The 13,315-nt window shown below is 38.4% G+C and overlaps 1 protein-coding gene across 4 annotated transcripts in view; it reads right to left on the bottom strand.

Annotated features, from left to right (window-relative positions):
• The window catches only part of macroh2a1 (macroH2A.1 histone), a 49,075-nt gene that overhangs the window by 17,398 nt on the left and 18,362 nt on the right, over positions 1-13,315 (bottom strand). For 2 of the 4 annotated variants that reach the window (XM_030154473.1, XM_030154470.1), the window contains one exon: positions 5,917-6,006. In XM_030154473.1, the coding sequence (XP_030010333.1) occupies positions 5,917-6,006 (90 nt within the window). Of the gene's footprint in view, positions 1-5,916; positions 6,007-8,430; positions 8,522-13,315 lie in introns of those variants that run through there. The other 2 variants (XM_030154471.1, XM_030154472.1) reach the window with 2 other exon arrangements.

Raw genomic sequence — 13,315 nt, 5'->3', positions numbered from 1 at the left:
CGCTAACCCTAACCGCTAATGAGTCAGTGATGATTAGTATTGTCATGGCATCTGCTGGTGTTGGTCCACTGTGTTTTCTGAAGTCCACAGTCAGCGCAGCCACCTACCAGGACTTTTTAGAACACTTCATATTTCCTTCTGACAAACTTTATGGAGATGCTGATTTCATTTTCCAGCAGGACTTGGCACCTGCCCACACTGCCAAAGGTACCAAAAGCTGGTTCAATGACCATGGTGTTACTGTGCTTGATTGGCCAGAAAACTCACCTGAATTGAATCCCATAGAGAATCTATGGAGTACTGTCAATAGGAAGATGAGAGACACCAGATCCAATAATGCAGATGACCTGAAGGGCACTGTCAAAGCAACCTGGGCTTCCATTACACCTGAGCAGTGCCACAGGCTGATCGCCTCCATGCCATGCTGCATTGATGCAATAATTCATGCAAAAGGAGAACCAACCAAGTCTTGAGTTCACAGAAATGAGCATACTTTTCAAAAGCCTGACATATATTTTAAACAGACATGTTTAAAATATTTGTTTTTTATTGATTTTATGCAATATTCTAATTTTTTGACACTGAATTTTGGGTTTTCATTATCTGTAAGCCATAAACCTCAAAATTTCAAGAAATAAGGCTTGAAATATTTCAGTCTATGTCTAATGAGTCTGTATAATCTAAGGGTTTCACTTACAAATATTAAACTTTTTCATGATATTCTAATTTTTTGAGATGTACTTGTAATGTAAAAATAGGTCAACATAGTTTAATGTCCGAAAAGAGCATCAATAATCACCAAATTATGCGTGGACATCTCTAATGCTGGGATAGGCTCCAGTGCCTCCGTGACTGTCTGGAAGATAAAGTGGTTCAGAAAATGAATGAAATAATGAATGAACAGTATTCTAAGATTAAAGTATGTTAAGTTTTTTTTGCAGAGGTGAAAGTGGACATGACTACAGATGTCCACACGAACTTTGGTGATGATTGATCACTGTTCTGGGGCATTACAGGGTGGGGAAGCAAAATTTACAATGAACATTTAGTTGTTTTTTCTCAGCAGGCACTATGTCAGTTGTTTTGAAAGCAAACATATATTGATGTCATAATCATACCTAACACTATTATCCATACCTTTTCAGAAACTTTTGCCCATATGAGTAATCAGGAAAGCAAACGTCAAAGAGTGTGTGATTTGCTGAATGCACTCGTCACACCAAAGGAGATTTCAAAAATAGTTGGAGTGTCCATAAAGACTGTTTATAATGTAAAGAAGAGAATGACTATGAGCAAAACTATTACGAGAAAGTCTGGAAGATACTATTAAAGAAGAATGGGAGAAGTTGTCACCCGAATATTTGAGGAACACTTGCGCAAGTTTCAGGAAGTGTGTGAAGGCAGTTATTGAGAAAGAAGGAGGACACATAGAATAAAAACATTTTCTATGATGTAAATTTTCTTGTGGCAAATAAATTCTCATGACTTTCAATAAACTAATTGGTCATACACTGTCTTTCAATCCCTGCCTCAAAATATTGTAAATTTTGCTTCCCCACCCTGTAAACCACATTAAGATGGGTTTTTTTTATGTTAAGCACTTTAGAATATCCCTCTTCTTGTGCTACTGTTGGACTGGAACAGCAGCCACAATTGCAGGATCTTCCTCTTCTTCATCTTGTAGCTGTAGAAGTTTTAGTCTTGTGGGCATTATTACCATCTTGAATGCAATGATGACGACATGGGACTTTTACTACACAACCATTGTTCATATACCGATCTAAATATTCTGAAACAATGTAAGATCTTCCTACCATCGACTTGAGAATGCTGTGAGTTTCACGTAGGGCTGATGTACATTCACCTTACGACAAAATAATTCATGAAGTGGCTGTAGGTCTGATGTAGGAAGGTCCCAAGGCACCCTTACAAAGACTGTGACAACTGTATGGTGTTCGTACAACACAAAATCACGTCATTTTCTCACAGAGGCCTCAAGATGCTCTTGTGGCAGCTGTACTGACTTCATAAGAGGGACAGAAGAAACTAACCCTAACCCTAACCTTCACACCTTGATTCTGGCATAGAGTCAGTAATTTGGGATCTGATCAAATCGCTAATCAGAGGTTAGGGAAACTGGCAAACCTTGCTGATAGGATCAGCTCAAGCATTTATATTTTACTACTTGGAATCACATCACCAAACTGCAGATCTGTTCAGATCAGGGCAACATTGGTTCTCCAGAGATACCAAAGTGACACAGTAACGTCAGTGACTTGGGAGAATCAAGGTAACAAATGAGTTATTTTTGTCAAACGAATATGGTTGGTTTAAAGAGCATCAAAGAGGTTCACTAAAACAGCGAAAATATTTTACATATACTACACCTAAACTGAAATTCTAGAAGGGACATTTTTAAAGTGGTAAAGCACCTACAAAACCCCAGGTTCTGCATAAGTGTGTTGTGATTCTGTGTCTTGGGGATGGCCCTGAACAATGATATTCTATCAAAAGATGAAAGATTGAAACGTGAAAAAGACAAGACGTAGAGAAGGGTAAAAATTACAGCCTCATCCAAACCCCAATCCTCAAAAAAAGAGAATGGTCTAGCCCAGGGGTCTGCAACCTTTATTATCAAAAGAGCCATTTTGCCCCCTCTTCCGCCAAAAAAAAAATAGTCTGGAGCCGCAAAAAATAACAGAGCTCATAAACTTTTAAAAGTTTTAATCTTTTTTACATTTTATCTGTTACAACCACTGAATACAACAAACAGAAGTGCAGTGTGGAATGGATTCTGGAGTATGATTACTCTAAAAGTACACAGTAAAAGTATTTCATAGTATTTGTGCTAATAGTATATGAAGTACTAATACCAAAAATACTAAATTCACGAGGTACTCATTGGAAAAAAAAAAATTTATTCATCATTGAATTTAGTCTTAAAGCCTATTTCAGATGAAAAAACAAACATTTTTGGAGCTTGGAAGGGATTTTTGAGTATGATTACTTCAAAAGTACACAGTAAAAGTAGTTCATAGTATTTTTGCTAATAGTATTTGAAGTACTAATACCAATTGTAAAAAATTCATGAGGTACTTGTTGGAAATCATAATTTTATTCATCATTGAATTTAGTCTTAAAGCCTATTTCAGACGAAAACAAATACTTTTGTAGCTTGGAATGGAATCTGTTGTAGGATTACCCCAAAAGTATACAGTACTTATACTCATTCAGTTGTTCTATGAAAAGTATCGCTATTTATGAAAATTATTCTCTTCAAAACTCAACACTGCCTCCGCAGTTCCCAGTTGTACTGCTCCATATTCTCCCGGAAAATGGACAGAATTATGTGAGTAATATACAAAGGACGGACAGAACCCTCCGTCCGTATCCGTCTGCGTCTTTAACGTAGAGCATAAATGAGCCCTTACTTTTGTTGTCTGGAAGGCATATTCGCTCCATGCAGCTCATCTACCGTAATTGTCGAATAAGTAGCGCACAAGAAAAACGCTAGCGGCTGGCTTGACCATACAGAGGAGAATCGCGGCTGGCTTGACCGCAGTAAAGGGAGCCACTACAAGGAGGCTGAAGAGCCGCAGGTTGCCGACCCCTGGTCTAGCCCAAACCATTAGTCCTTTCTGTACAAGACTTCAGCATCAGCGGCTATGTTCTATCACTACAATATGACAAGGCTTGTTCTGTGCTCTAATTTTAACTGGTAATTATTTTAATTTCAGTGCCAGGTATGTATCACTAATGTCCCACTTGGGACCAATGTGTGTCTCATTGCAGCTACTAAAATCCCAGTAAACTGCTACAAATGATTTTTCTTTCTGTTTGTCATTGGGGCGATAAATTACACAGTTCTAATTAAAATCAAACTTAATTTGACTTCACTAAAGAGAATTTTCTTGAGAAACTAAAAAATTAGGACAGTGTTTTATGGTCAATCTGAACCAGATCTGGAAAACCAAGATAGCCATTTGGCTGATCGAGAACCCCAGAATCCCCAACAGGCTCTGCTGGCTCAGTGTTGTCATCTAGTAATCTCTATTTATGAATACCGCACAGAGACTGACATTAGGGCTCAGAGTGAAATTGGCTGAATGAGAGGTCGAAAAAACTAAATGTGAGTGATGAGTAATGAGAGAGATAGATGCAGGAAGAACAAGACTTAAAGAAGTGGCAGAGTCACATGGATTCAAAGACAAACTAATCTGTAAGGGCTCAAACAATATGGCTGTCTAAGGACCAGTACCTTTGGTTTTAGACCAATATTCCAAGGACAAATTACGTGCCAATTCGGAACTCTTACTAATTTTTCGTGACCAAAAGTATCCACATGCATACTTTTTTTTTCTCCCAAAGGCTGGTTTTTCATGTCCTGCTGCTTATTTAAAGGATTTTGGAGCTGCAAAACATCAAACCAGATCGCTTCCTCTAAGTCCAAACATGCATGAGCCACTTCTAACTGCTAAGATTTGAGAGAGAAATAATGGACTTGTGAACAGTTGTGGATTGGAACATCCCGTTTAGAAATAAATACTATTTGCTGCCAAATGCTAGTTTAACATACGGCCATAACATCTTGACCACTAACAGGAGAAGTGGTAATAATATTGATTATTTCATTATACTGGTACCTTTCACTGGGTTGAATATATTAGGCAGCAAATGAACATTCAGTCCTCAAAGCTGATGTGTTCGAATCATCAAAATGATCAACATAAGGAACTGAGCGACTTTGACAAGGCCCATACTGTAATCTCCACAACTGCAGGTCTACTTTGTTCCTGGTCTGCAGTGGCTAGTACCAACCAAAACTGGACTAAGGAAGGACATCCCAATCTCAGGCCAGTTGATCAGCTGTGGGGGGTGTTGGACAAATAAATCCGATCCATGGATCCCAGCTCTCTACTTACTTCAGGAATCTGCTGGTGTCATCTTGGTGCCAGATACCACAGTACACCTTCAGAGGGTTGGTGGAATCTAGGCCTCAGGTCAGAGCTGTTTTTGTGGAAAAAAGGGAACCTACACAATATTAGACAGGGGGTAATTATGTTGTGCTCCCATAGATGCTGGACTGTTTGAGATCCAGTTGTTCTTTGGGCCACTTTTGGTAGGTACTTTAACCATCACAATTTATCCTTTGTTAAAGCTGCTCAGATCTCTACACTTCCCCATTTTCCTGTTTCTAACAAATCAGCTTTGAGGACTTAATGTTCACTTGCTGCCTAATATATCCCACCCACTGACAGGTACCACTGGAATGAGATGATCAAAATTAATACAACTACTTATAGCTGACTTGTGTATCGTAGTAGTTAATTTTTTAAATTTCTTTTCCTCACCATTGTCTCTTTACCATTACTCTTACCATTCACTTATTTTCTCTTGTCTTTTGTGTGCATTTCTAATTAGCAAGTGTTAGCCAAGTGCTACACACATCTCACTTTGAACCACCATAACACCAAAACCCTCTACGCTACTCTACAGCTGTTTCCAGTAATTGTACCTCTACAGATTAGTACTCATTTGACACATTTACTGGACATGAAAGTAGAAGCTATAAAGACCAAACCTTGTTGTTCACTTTGTGTAAGTGATGAGAGATTTATGGGATACACTGACATTACTGTCATAGGAACCTGATGGTGCTTTAATGGATCAATACCCACTTGTAAGATACTGCCATACTTTGAGACGCAATCATTATTCTGATGTAATAAATTGTTATAATGGGAAAGCATAATTATTTCAAGAAAGTGATTGTGAGAAAAGATAAAAACCCTTATTCTGACTTGGAATTAGGTCTTTATATACTTTAACTCATTGGCACTAAGTCTTTAAACATTTGTCTTCATCGGTGCAGGAGTGGGTCCTACATTACAGACTCTTTCTGTCGTGCACACTTACCACCAGCCACCTCAAGAGGACCATTCTTCTTCTTGAGCTCCTGCAGCGCTTCTGTAAACTCTTTCCCTCCTTTCTTTTCCAGAGCGCTGCCTAAAAGTACAAAGAGGGTTTAAGTGATCACAACTGCATGGAGCGCATAGCAGGAGAGACAGAAAAAAGGGTGGTAGTCATGCAAAGAGAAAAGCATACATAAAGACAGACTGACAACAGTGCTGTCAGTCAGTGATGCTCAGGAGATGGAGCACAAGGCTGTTTGTTTTATTTATTACAAATGCAATTCATTCTGATTTGGTTAAATGCTTAGTGTTGTATTAAATCCAGTCTTTAATTCCCTCTGTCCTCCCATTCTGGCACTTTTGCAGCAAATGCCGGGTGTGTTCTTTTGTAATTAGAGAGTAAAGGTCTAGCAGCGTGTTGACCCTGTATGCAAAATATTTGAGGATCCATAGAATTTATTAGGCCAGTGGGAAACCAAATTAAAACACTCTTCTTTTTATTTGAATGGCTGAAGAGGAGATGACTGGAGCTATTGAAGTCCTACTGAGAGATGCAAGCACTCGAATATCATTAAAAGACAGGCAGGTGACAAAAAACAGCTGAGTGAGATTCAATGATGCCAAAAAACAGTTTAATAAGATGAAAAAACTAATGGTCTTTGTTTTAATTAATGACATTCATGACCTTACATAGTCATCTCATTGAAAGCCAGGGATTCATGTAATGTTTTTATATTTGATGCTTCAGCAGCATACATGTCTTGATCAGTTAAGTGATGTTTTCTTTCTAACCTCCTGAACCAACAGCAAAGTTGTGAGGATTAGGGTTGAAGGTAATAAAGAGTCCCAGGTTGAACAACATGTCAGTCAAGTGGAACAAAACAAGCAGCAGAATGGTTTCAGGATTACAGAGTCAATGCCATTATGACATGTAAATCAGAAATCAATTAAAATGTTTTTATAAAATAATGTAAAATGTCTGATTGTGAAGCAGCTCTGGCTTGTTTCAAGCAGGATCAGTGAGGTGACTGAAAATGACACCCTGACTTTTTCTTTGAACTTATAGTGAAGTGCCAAAGCTGAAAGTGCAGTTTGTGTTGGGTGTCATGGAAGTTTTATAAAGGGTTTAGTGTGTGACATTTACTGTCTTCTGCAGACTGTTATCAAATGAATACCACCTGAACTTGACTTAAGTGACAAAAATATCGTCCCCTAAATATTTCCTCATTAAAGTCAATGTTTGTTCTGTTCATTCAGGGGTTTTTAGTTATGAGGATATTAATATTGGTCTACACACAAACATAGAAGGTGACAGTAATTCTTTAATGACTTTCCCATCAATATGCTGTCACATATTTCATTTTTGCCATGAACTAAGAAAGAAATAGGTGTCTTCTATTTTCTCAACACCTTCCTGCTCAGCAACACTTGGCACACAGCCAGTATGGTGGTCTGACAAGTTAACTTGGGTGGCAAAATGAAAATCAACAGGTAATCTGACCAGTGAGATAACCACGTGTCCCAGGCCAGATGCAGCATAAAGCTGGATGCCACACAAAACAAAACAGAAAAAAATTGAAGAAATGTGTCAGCATAACATTGTAGACTCCATTTACGAAGTCCCTCTCTTTCTGCAGATATAAATAGCCATTTCTAAGGCAACAAAAAAGACAGTAATCTGAAATAGCTCTTCCTATATCTCACATACTGGACTTTTAAAGACAAACAATCCATGGTTGGTAGACTGGATCAGCTGGAGTCCTACTCTACTCTGCTGTGATTCGATGTTTACATACAGCTGTAATTGGGTCATTTGGTACTACTGCACTGAGATATGTGCTAGTACTGTTAGCATGCTAATATACCAGGTGCCATTCACATCTCATTTTAACATGCCGCAGTACGCTGTTGAGGCAGTGCAAAAATACACATTTAGTGCTCCAGCTTCTACAAATAAGTTACTCACATAACAATTAATTCTGCTTTTGAGAAACAAGCTCCATTTGAGACCAGTAACCATTGTGAAAGGTGGTTTTGGTGCTCTCAAGGGCAACAACTGTGACTGAGAGAATCCCATCAGCTGCCAACAGCCAGCTTATGTTAAAAGCAGGGAACTGCCAGACTCAAATGTTTTTCAAAAGATCCACATTTAGTTTGTTCTCTAGGTTTGATTGAAAACATAGCGTGTGAATGAGATGCTCTTTGGCAGCTGACTTCTAAATTCTGGGAACATTTCCACTGTCACTGCTTCAACATTTCATGCTACTACAAGTTAATGCATAGTCACGATATGGTATTATCCTGTCAATCTGAGTTTTAGACAGTTCTTTAAAACTTCAGTGTGGCATGTGTTCTGTATGTAGAGGAATAGTAAATAAATCACTGTATCCTGTATAAACTTTTTTGCTGCTGTAAAGTTTTTCCACAAACTGCAGTGCAGGCCAACTGGAACAAGCAAAGACTGAGACAAAGAGAGATCAGACGAGCATGGTCTTTTTGATGTCAATGGTTCCTTTACCTACTTCACCACCTGTATACAAGGAGGAGTTGGTCGGGTGAACGACAGCGTCGCTCTCCACGATGGAAATGTCGGCTTGGACAACTTGCAACTACAGACGACAACAACAGGCAAACAACATGGTGGTAAAAAACAGTGAGTGAAAAGGAGTAACATGACGGGATACAAAAGGAGGAAACAAAAAGAGGAAGAGAAGAAGACACAGAGGCGGAGGCAACTGTGACGTGATGGGTCACATTATCCAATCAGAGAGCAGGACAGTGAGCACAATTAGACACATGAACAGTAGATCTACAGGTAATCCTGCTAATTTCAGTCACAATATAAAATAGTCCACATATATCTTTGAGCAAAGTGATTGTTTTTTGACTAATTGTGCAATCCTGTTTTCTGGGAAAAAAAACACCCTACATGATCACACTCAAGGTCAACAACTTCACAGTCCAACTAACAGTTTTAGTTTGTCTTCTGCCAGCTTGAACTAGTGCCTTGATCCAATAACTGTCCTTCAATTGTGATAATTATTTTTCACTTTAAAGTTTTGTCAGTTGTCTGAAAAGAAGGCAACCTAGAGTGAACCTGAACAATATATTTGATGGAAGAGCGAGTGGGTTACTGCTCTGAACTTTGAGAAAATCCTTGAATGTCTTCACAGATGTTCTTGTGTTTGTACAAGCTAAAAATTTTATAAATGGTATTCTCTTGATCTCAGAGAAAAGAAAAATGCATTGCCCTTTTGAGGTAACACTGAATCAAAGTTTCAACCTAGTTGAAGGAACACCATCAGTGTGTCTGTTTTATGTCCTGCAGAGCTGACCATTCAGGAAACAAGGACAGCTGATTTACTGAAGAAATGTGGCTATATAGTTGCCACTGAGATGCTTTATGCTGTTGGGTATTTACCTCCAAATCAATTTGTTTTAACAGTTTATATCAATTTATGTTTTGGATGATATATTTGGATTTCATTTTCATGTTCCATTATGTGATGTATTTTGAAACAGAACAATGCAAGATCAAATCCAGAAAACTTGGCAAGGTACAGAGATTGCAGATAAAAATAGAAAACAGTGATGTCTAAATGTATAGGGACCTGTTTTTTTTTTCATTGCAAACAGTATGAAGTAGATATTTCATGTTTTCTTTAACACTGATTTTTGCCTTCAGCCCTGCAGTGCAGTAGGGACAGACATTTGGGACTAAGGACTAGTAATAAGGTAGAAACCCTGAATAATGACAGGATGTCAAACAGCTGATATGACGGGATTATAAATCAAGATTTTGTATACCCAGGAAAGGTCCAATTCCATCCGGAAGATGGAATGAGGATCAGTCAGAGTAAAATTTGTATAAAACACTGTTCCTCGAAGAAAACCTGTTGAAGACCTTCAATCTGTGATCATTCAGACACCACTGTATGAACCTGATTGTCGTCTGCCTGTTTATAGTCTGTAGGTTTGTATTGTATTATGTATTGTATTTACAAATAGCTTATTTATATACTGTACTTACAGAAACAAAGGGTGGATGAAAAAGAAGTGTTATTTACCAGTAACTGATAGAACCACATAGGCTCAAGATGACTTTGGCATTTTGTCAAGTACTACACTACAGCCTTATCAGCAGTTTACTTGTATACACAAGAATGTTCCATGATTATTCCAAATCTGAAAACATTATGAATATAATGCACATCATGTAAACTGTACATTTTGAATTAGACTTTGATACAAACGGACCATTTTCTGACTAAGACACATGATATTGGCTGATATTATCCAAGTTTTATGAGGATTCTTTGTGTACGTATGCAGTACGTTTGGAATACACGTTTAATTTGTTGGTTTTACCAACAATGTTTGAGTCATTTCATGCTTCAGTTAAGTATCAGGTAACAATGAACAGGAAAATAAAATAAGTGACACTTATAATAAAACACTGTTAGGTAATCTATTAAAAAAAAAAAAAAAAAAAAAGTATGTACTTAACATTCCGCTATCTGGGTGAGCATATTGTGCCCACTTTGCACTTCATGTTATAAAAGATCATATTATTTTTGACAGTTTGTATTAGGCCAGAATTCTTGTTGTTCTTGTTGTTCATTTTTGCATGCTTTTCAAAATTCTGACCCAGCTACTAAAATCAGCACATTGTAAAGGATGGAAAATTACTACACCAACACCCTTCTCCCAACTGAGTAAAACATAATGTGCTGAGCACTTTTCCCTTGGCCAAATATAGTGTAAGATTCTGTTGAAAGTTACTGCCCTATAATTTACTTTAGATTGTCTTTGTGTAAATTTGTTGTAGAAATCTCAATGCATTCTTCAGATAATGCAATTACGTTGTTGATTGGATAGACAGATGGGTAGACAGACAGACGACAAGACAATTACTAGTCATGTAACAGTACAGAAAAATTTCAGTTCGGTACAGGGGTCTTCGGTTTGATTCATTTTCGATACGTTTTCGGTACAGTGAAGAGGACCAATTTCATACATTTATATATATATATATTTTTAAATATAACTGATCTTTACGAAACAATGCCGAACCTAGTGGTTTCTGGTTAAGTTTGTCAGCTGAGGTAATGTGCTAATTAGGAGGAGAGTTGCTGCAGAACTGAGCTCTGCCAATCAAAGTTCATTAAAGTTATTATTCATGAGTTAAAGAAAGCGAAACCTCTGTAACTTGGCATTTGTAAGATTCAACTCATCCTATAAGAATTTTGTAGAGTTTAGAGTTCGCTAAAGTTGAGTTTTTAATGAGTTTAAGTGTCCATGCATGCTAAGTTAGCCACTATGCTATCCGCTGGTTAATGCCATTATTGTGTGTACAGACCTGATCAAAATCTTAAGACCAGTTGAAAAATAGCTAGAATTTACCTTTTGCACATTTGGATCTTAATGAGGTTTTAAGTAGAGCTACAATATACAAAAGCAAGAAGGGGGAGTGAGACAAAAAGCACTTTGAAAAAGTAATTTATTGAAAACAACAAGTAAACTGAAATAGGCTGTTTATCAGCTGATCAAAAGTTTAAGACCGCAGGCTATAAAAGCCAAAATCTGCTCAAAATTCTCATTTTCTGTCGGGCATTCACACGGTCATGCCCTCCTGATGGCTAAAGCTTTCTCTAAAGAAAAGAAGCTCTAAAGAAGCTTTCTCTTCTTGAACGTGGTCGGATCGTTGAGCTGCATAAGCAAGGCCTCTCGCAGCGCACCATTGCCGCTGAGGTTGGACGCAGTAAGACAGTCATTCTAAATTTTTTGACAGATCCTGAGCGTTACGGAACAAAAAAGTCAAGTGGTAGACCCAAAAAAATTACACCTGCGCTGAGCCGGAGGATCCGATTGACTGTCCATCAAGACACAGGGTGGTCCTCGACCCAAATTAAGGCCCTTACTGGTGCCAACTGCAGCGCAATAACCATCAGACGGCATCTGCGGGAAAAGGGTTTCAAAAACAAAAAACGAATTCAAAGACCTCGTCTCCTACAACGCCACAAAACTGCCCGTTTAGACTTTGCCAGGGAGCATCAAACATGGGACATTGAAAGGTGGAAAAAAGTTTTATTCTCTGATGAGAAAAAATTTAACCTTGACGGTCCAGATGGCTTCCAACGTTACTGGCATGACAAGGAGATCCCACCTGAGATGTTTTCTACCCCGCACAGTGGAGGGGGGTCCATCATGATCTGCGGTGCTTTTTCATTCAGTGGAACACTGGACCTTCAGGTGGTGCAGGGTCGTCAAACGGCGGCTGGTTATGTGCAGATGTTGCAGCGGGCGTCCCTCATCTGTGTGGTAACAGCTGGGTTTTTCAACAGGACAACGCTGCAGTTCACAATGCTCGCTTGACGAAGGACTTCTTCAGGGAGAATAACATCACTCTTTTGGACCATCCCGCATGTTCCCCTGATTTAAATCCCATAGAGAACATTTGGGGATGGATGGTAAGGGAAGTTTATAAAAATGGCCATCAGTTCCACACAGTTGATGCCCTTCATGAAGCCATCTTCACCACTTGGAGCAATGTTCCCACCAGCCTCCTGGAAACACTCGCATCAAGCATGCCCAAACGAATTTTTGAAGTGATTAACAAGAACGGTGGAGCTACTCATTACTGAGTCCTACTGAGAAACTTTTCTGTTCTGCTTTGGAGAGTTTTTTGTAATTTTTTGAGCGATGGTCTTAAACTTTTGATCAGCTGATAAACAGCCTATTTCATTTTACTTGTTGTTTTCAATGAATTACTTTTCCAAAGTGCTTTTCGTCTCACTCCCCCTTCTTGCTTTTGTATATTGTAGCTCTACTTAAAACCTCATTAAGATCCAAATGTGCAAAAGGTAAATTCTAGCTATTTTTCAACTGGTCTTAAGATTTTGATCAGGTTTGTATTATCAGGAGAGCAGAGCATGGCAGGCACTCAATGTTCACAGCTATCCACTGTTTTCTGCTTGTACCACAGTACTATAATAGTAAAACTTAAAATGGTAAATTGTCTATCTCCTTACCAGTACAATACAATTGCAGAATGAATGAACTTGTAACGTTAGTACCACTCACTTAAGTAGCCTATTCTAAGCTCACACCAACCTTTTTCTCCAAAATATAAGTTTTAAGTAATAAATGCACTCCTTTCAGTGGTCAACCCTACTACTCAAAAGTATAACACTCACACAACATACAGTAGTGACACAACTGTTGTGTGTGGTTTATTATCAGATTTCCCATGCTCACTGCTGTTTCTCTCATTGAATTACATGGGAGCGCTTAATTTGTTTGGACCTATTCAGGCTTGCATGAACCACGTGATCACCAGAGTGGCGACATAAAAGCATGTCGTAACTCTCTTTATAGGGCTCTGGCTATATGTATTCGTTCGG

The sequence above is a fragment of the Sphaeramia orbicularis genome, chromosome 14 (assembly GCF_902148855.1).
Source record: "Sphaeramia orbicularis chromosome 14, fSphaOr1.1, whole genome shotgun sequence".
Lineage (NCBI taxonomy): Eukaryota > Metazoa > Chordata > Actinopteri > Kurtiformes > Apogonidae > Sphaeramia > Sphaeramia orbicularis.
Note: the sequence above shows the minus strand (reverse complement) of the source record. Positions and strands in the feature narration are given on the sequence as shown.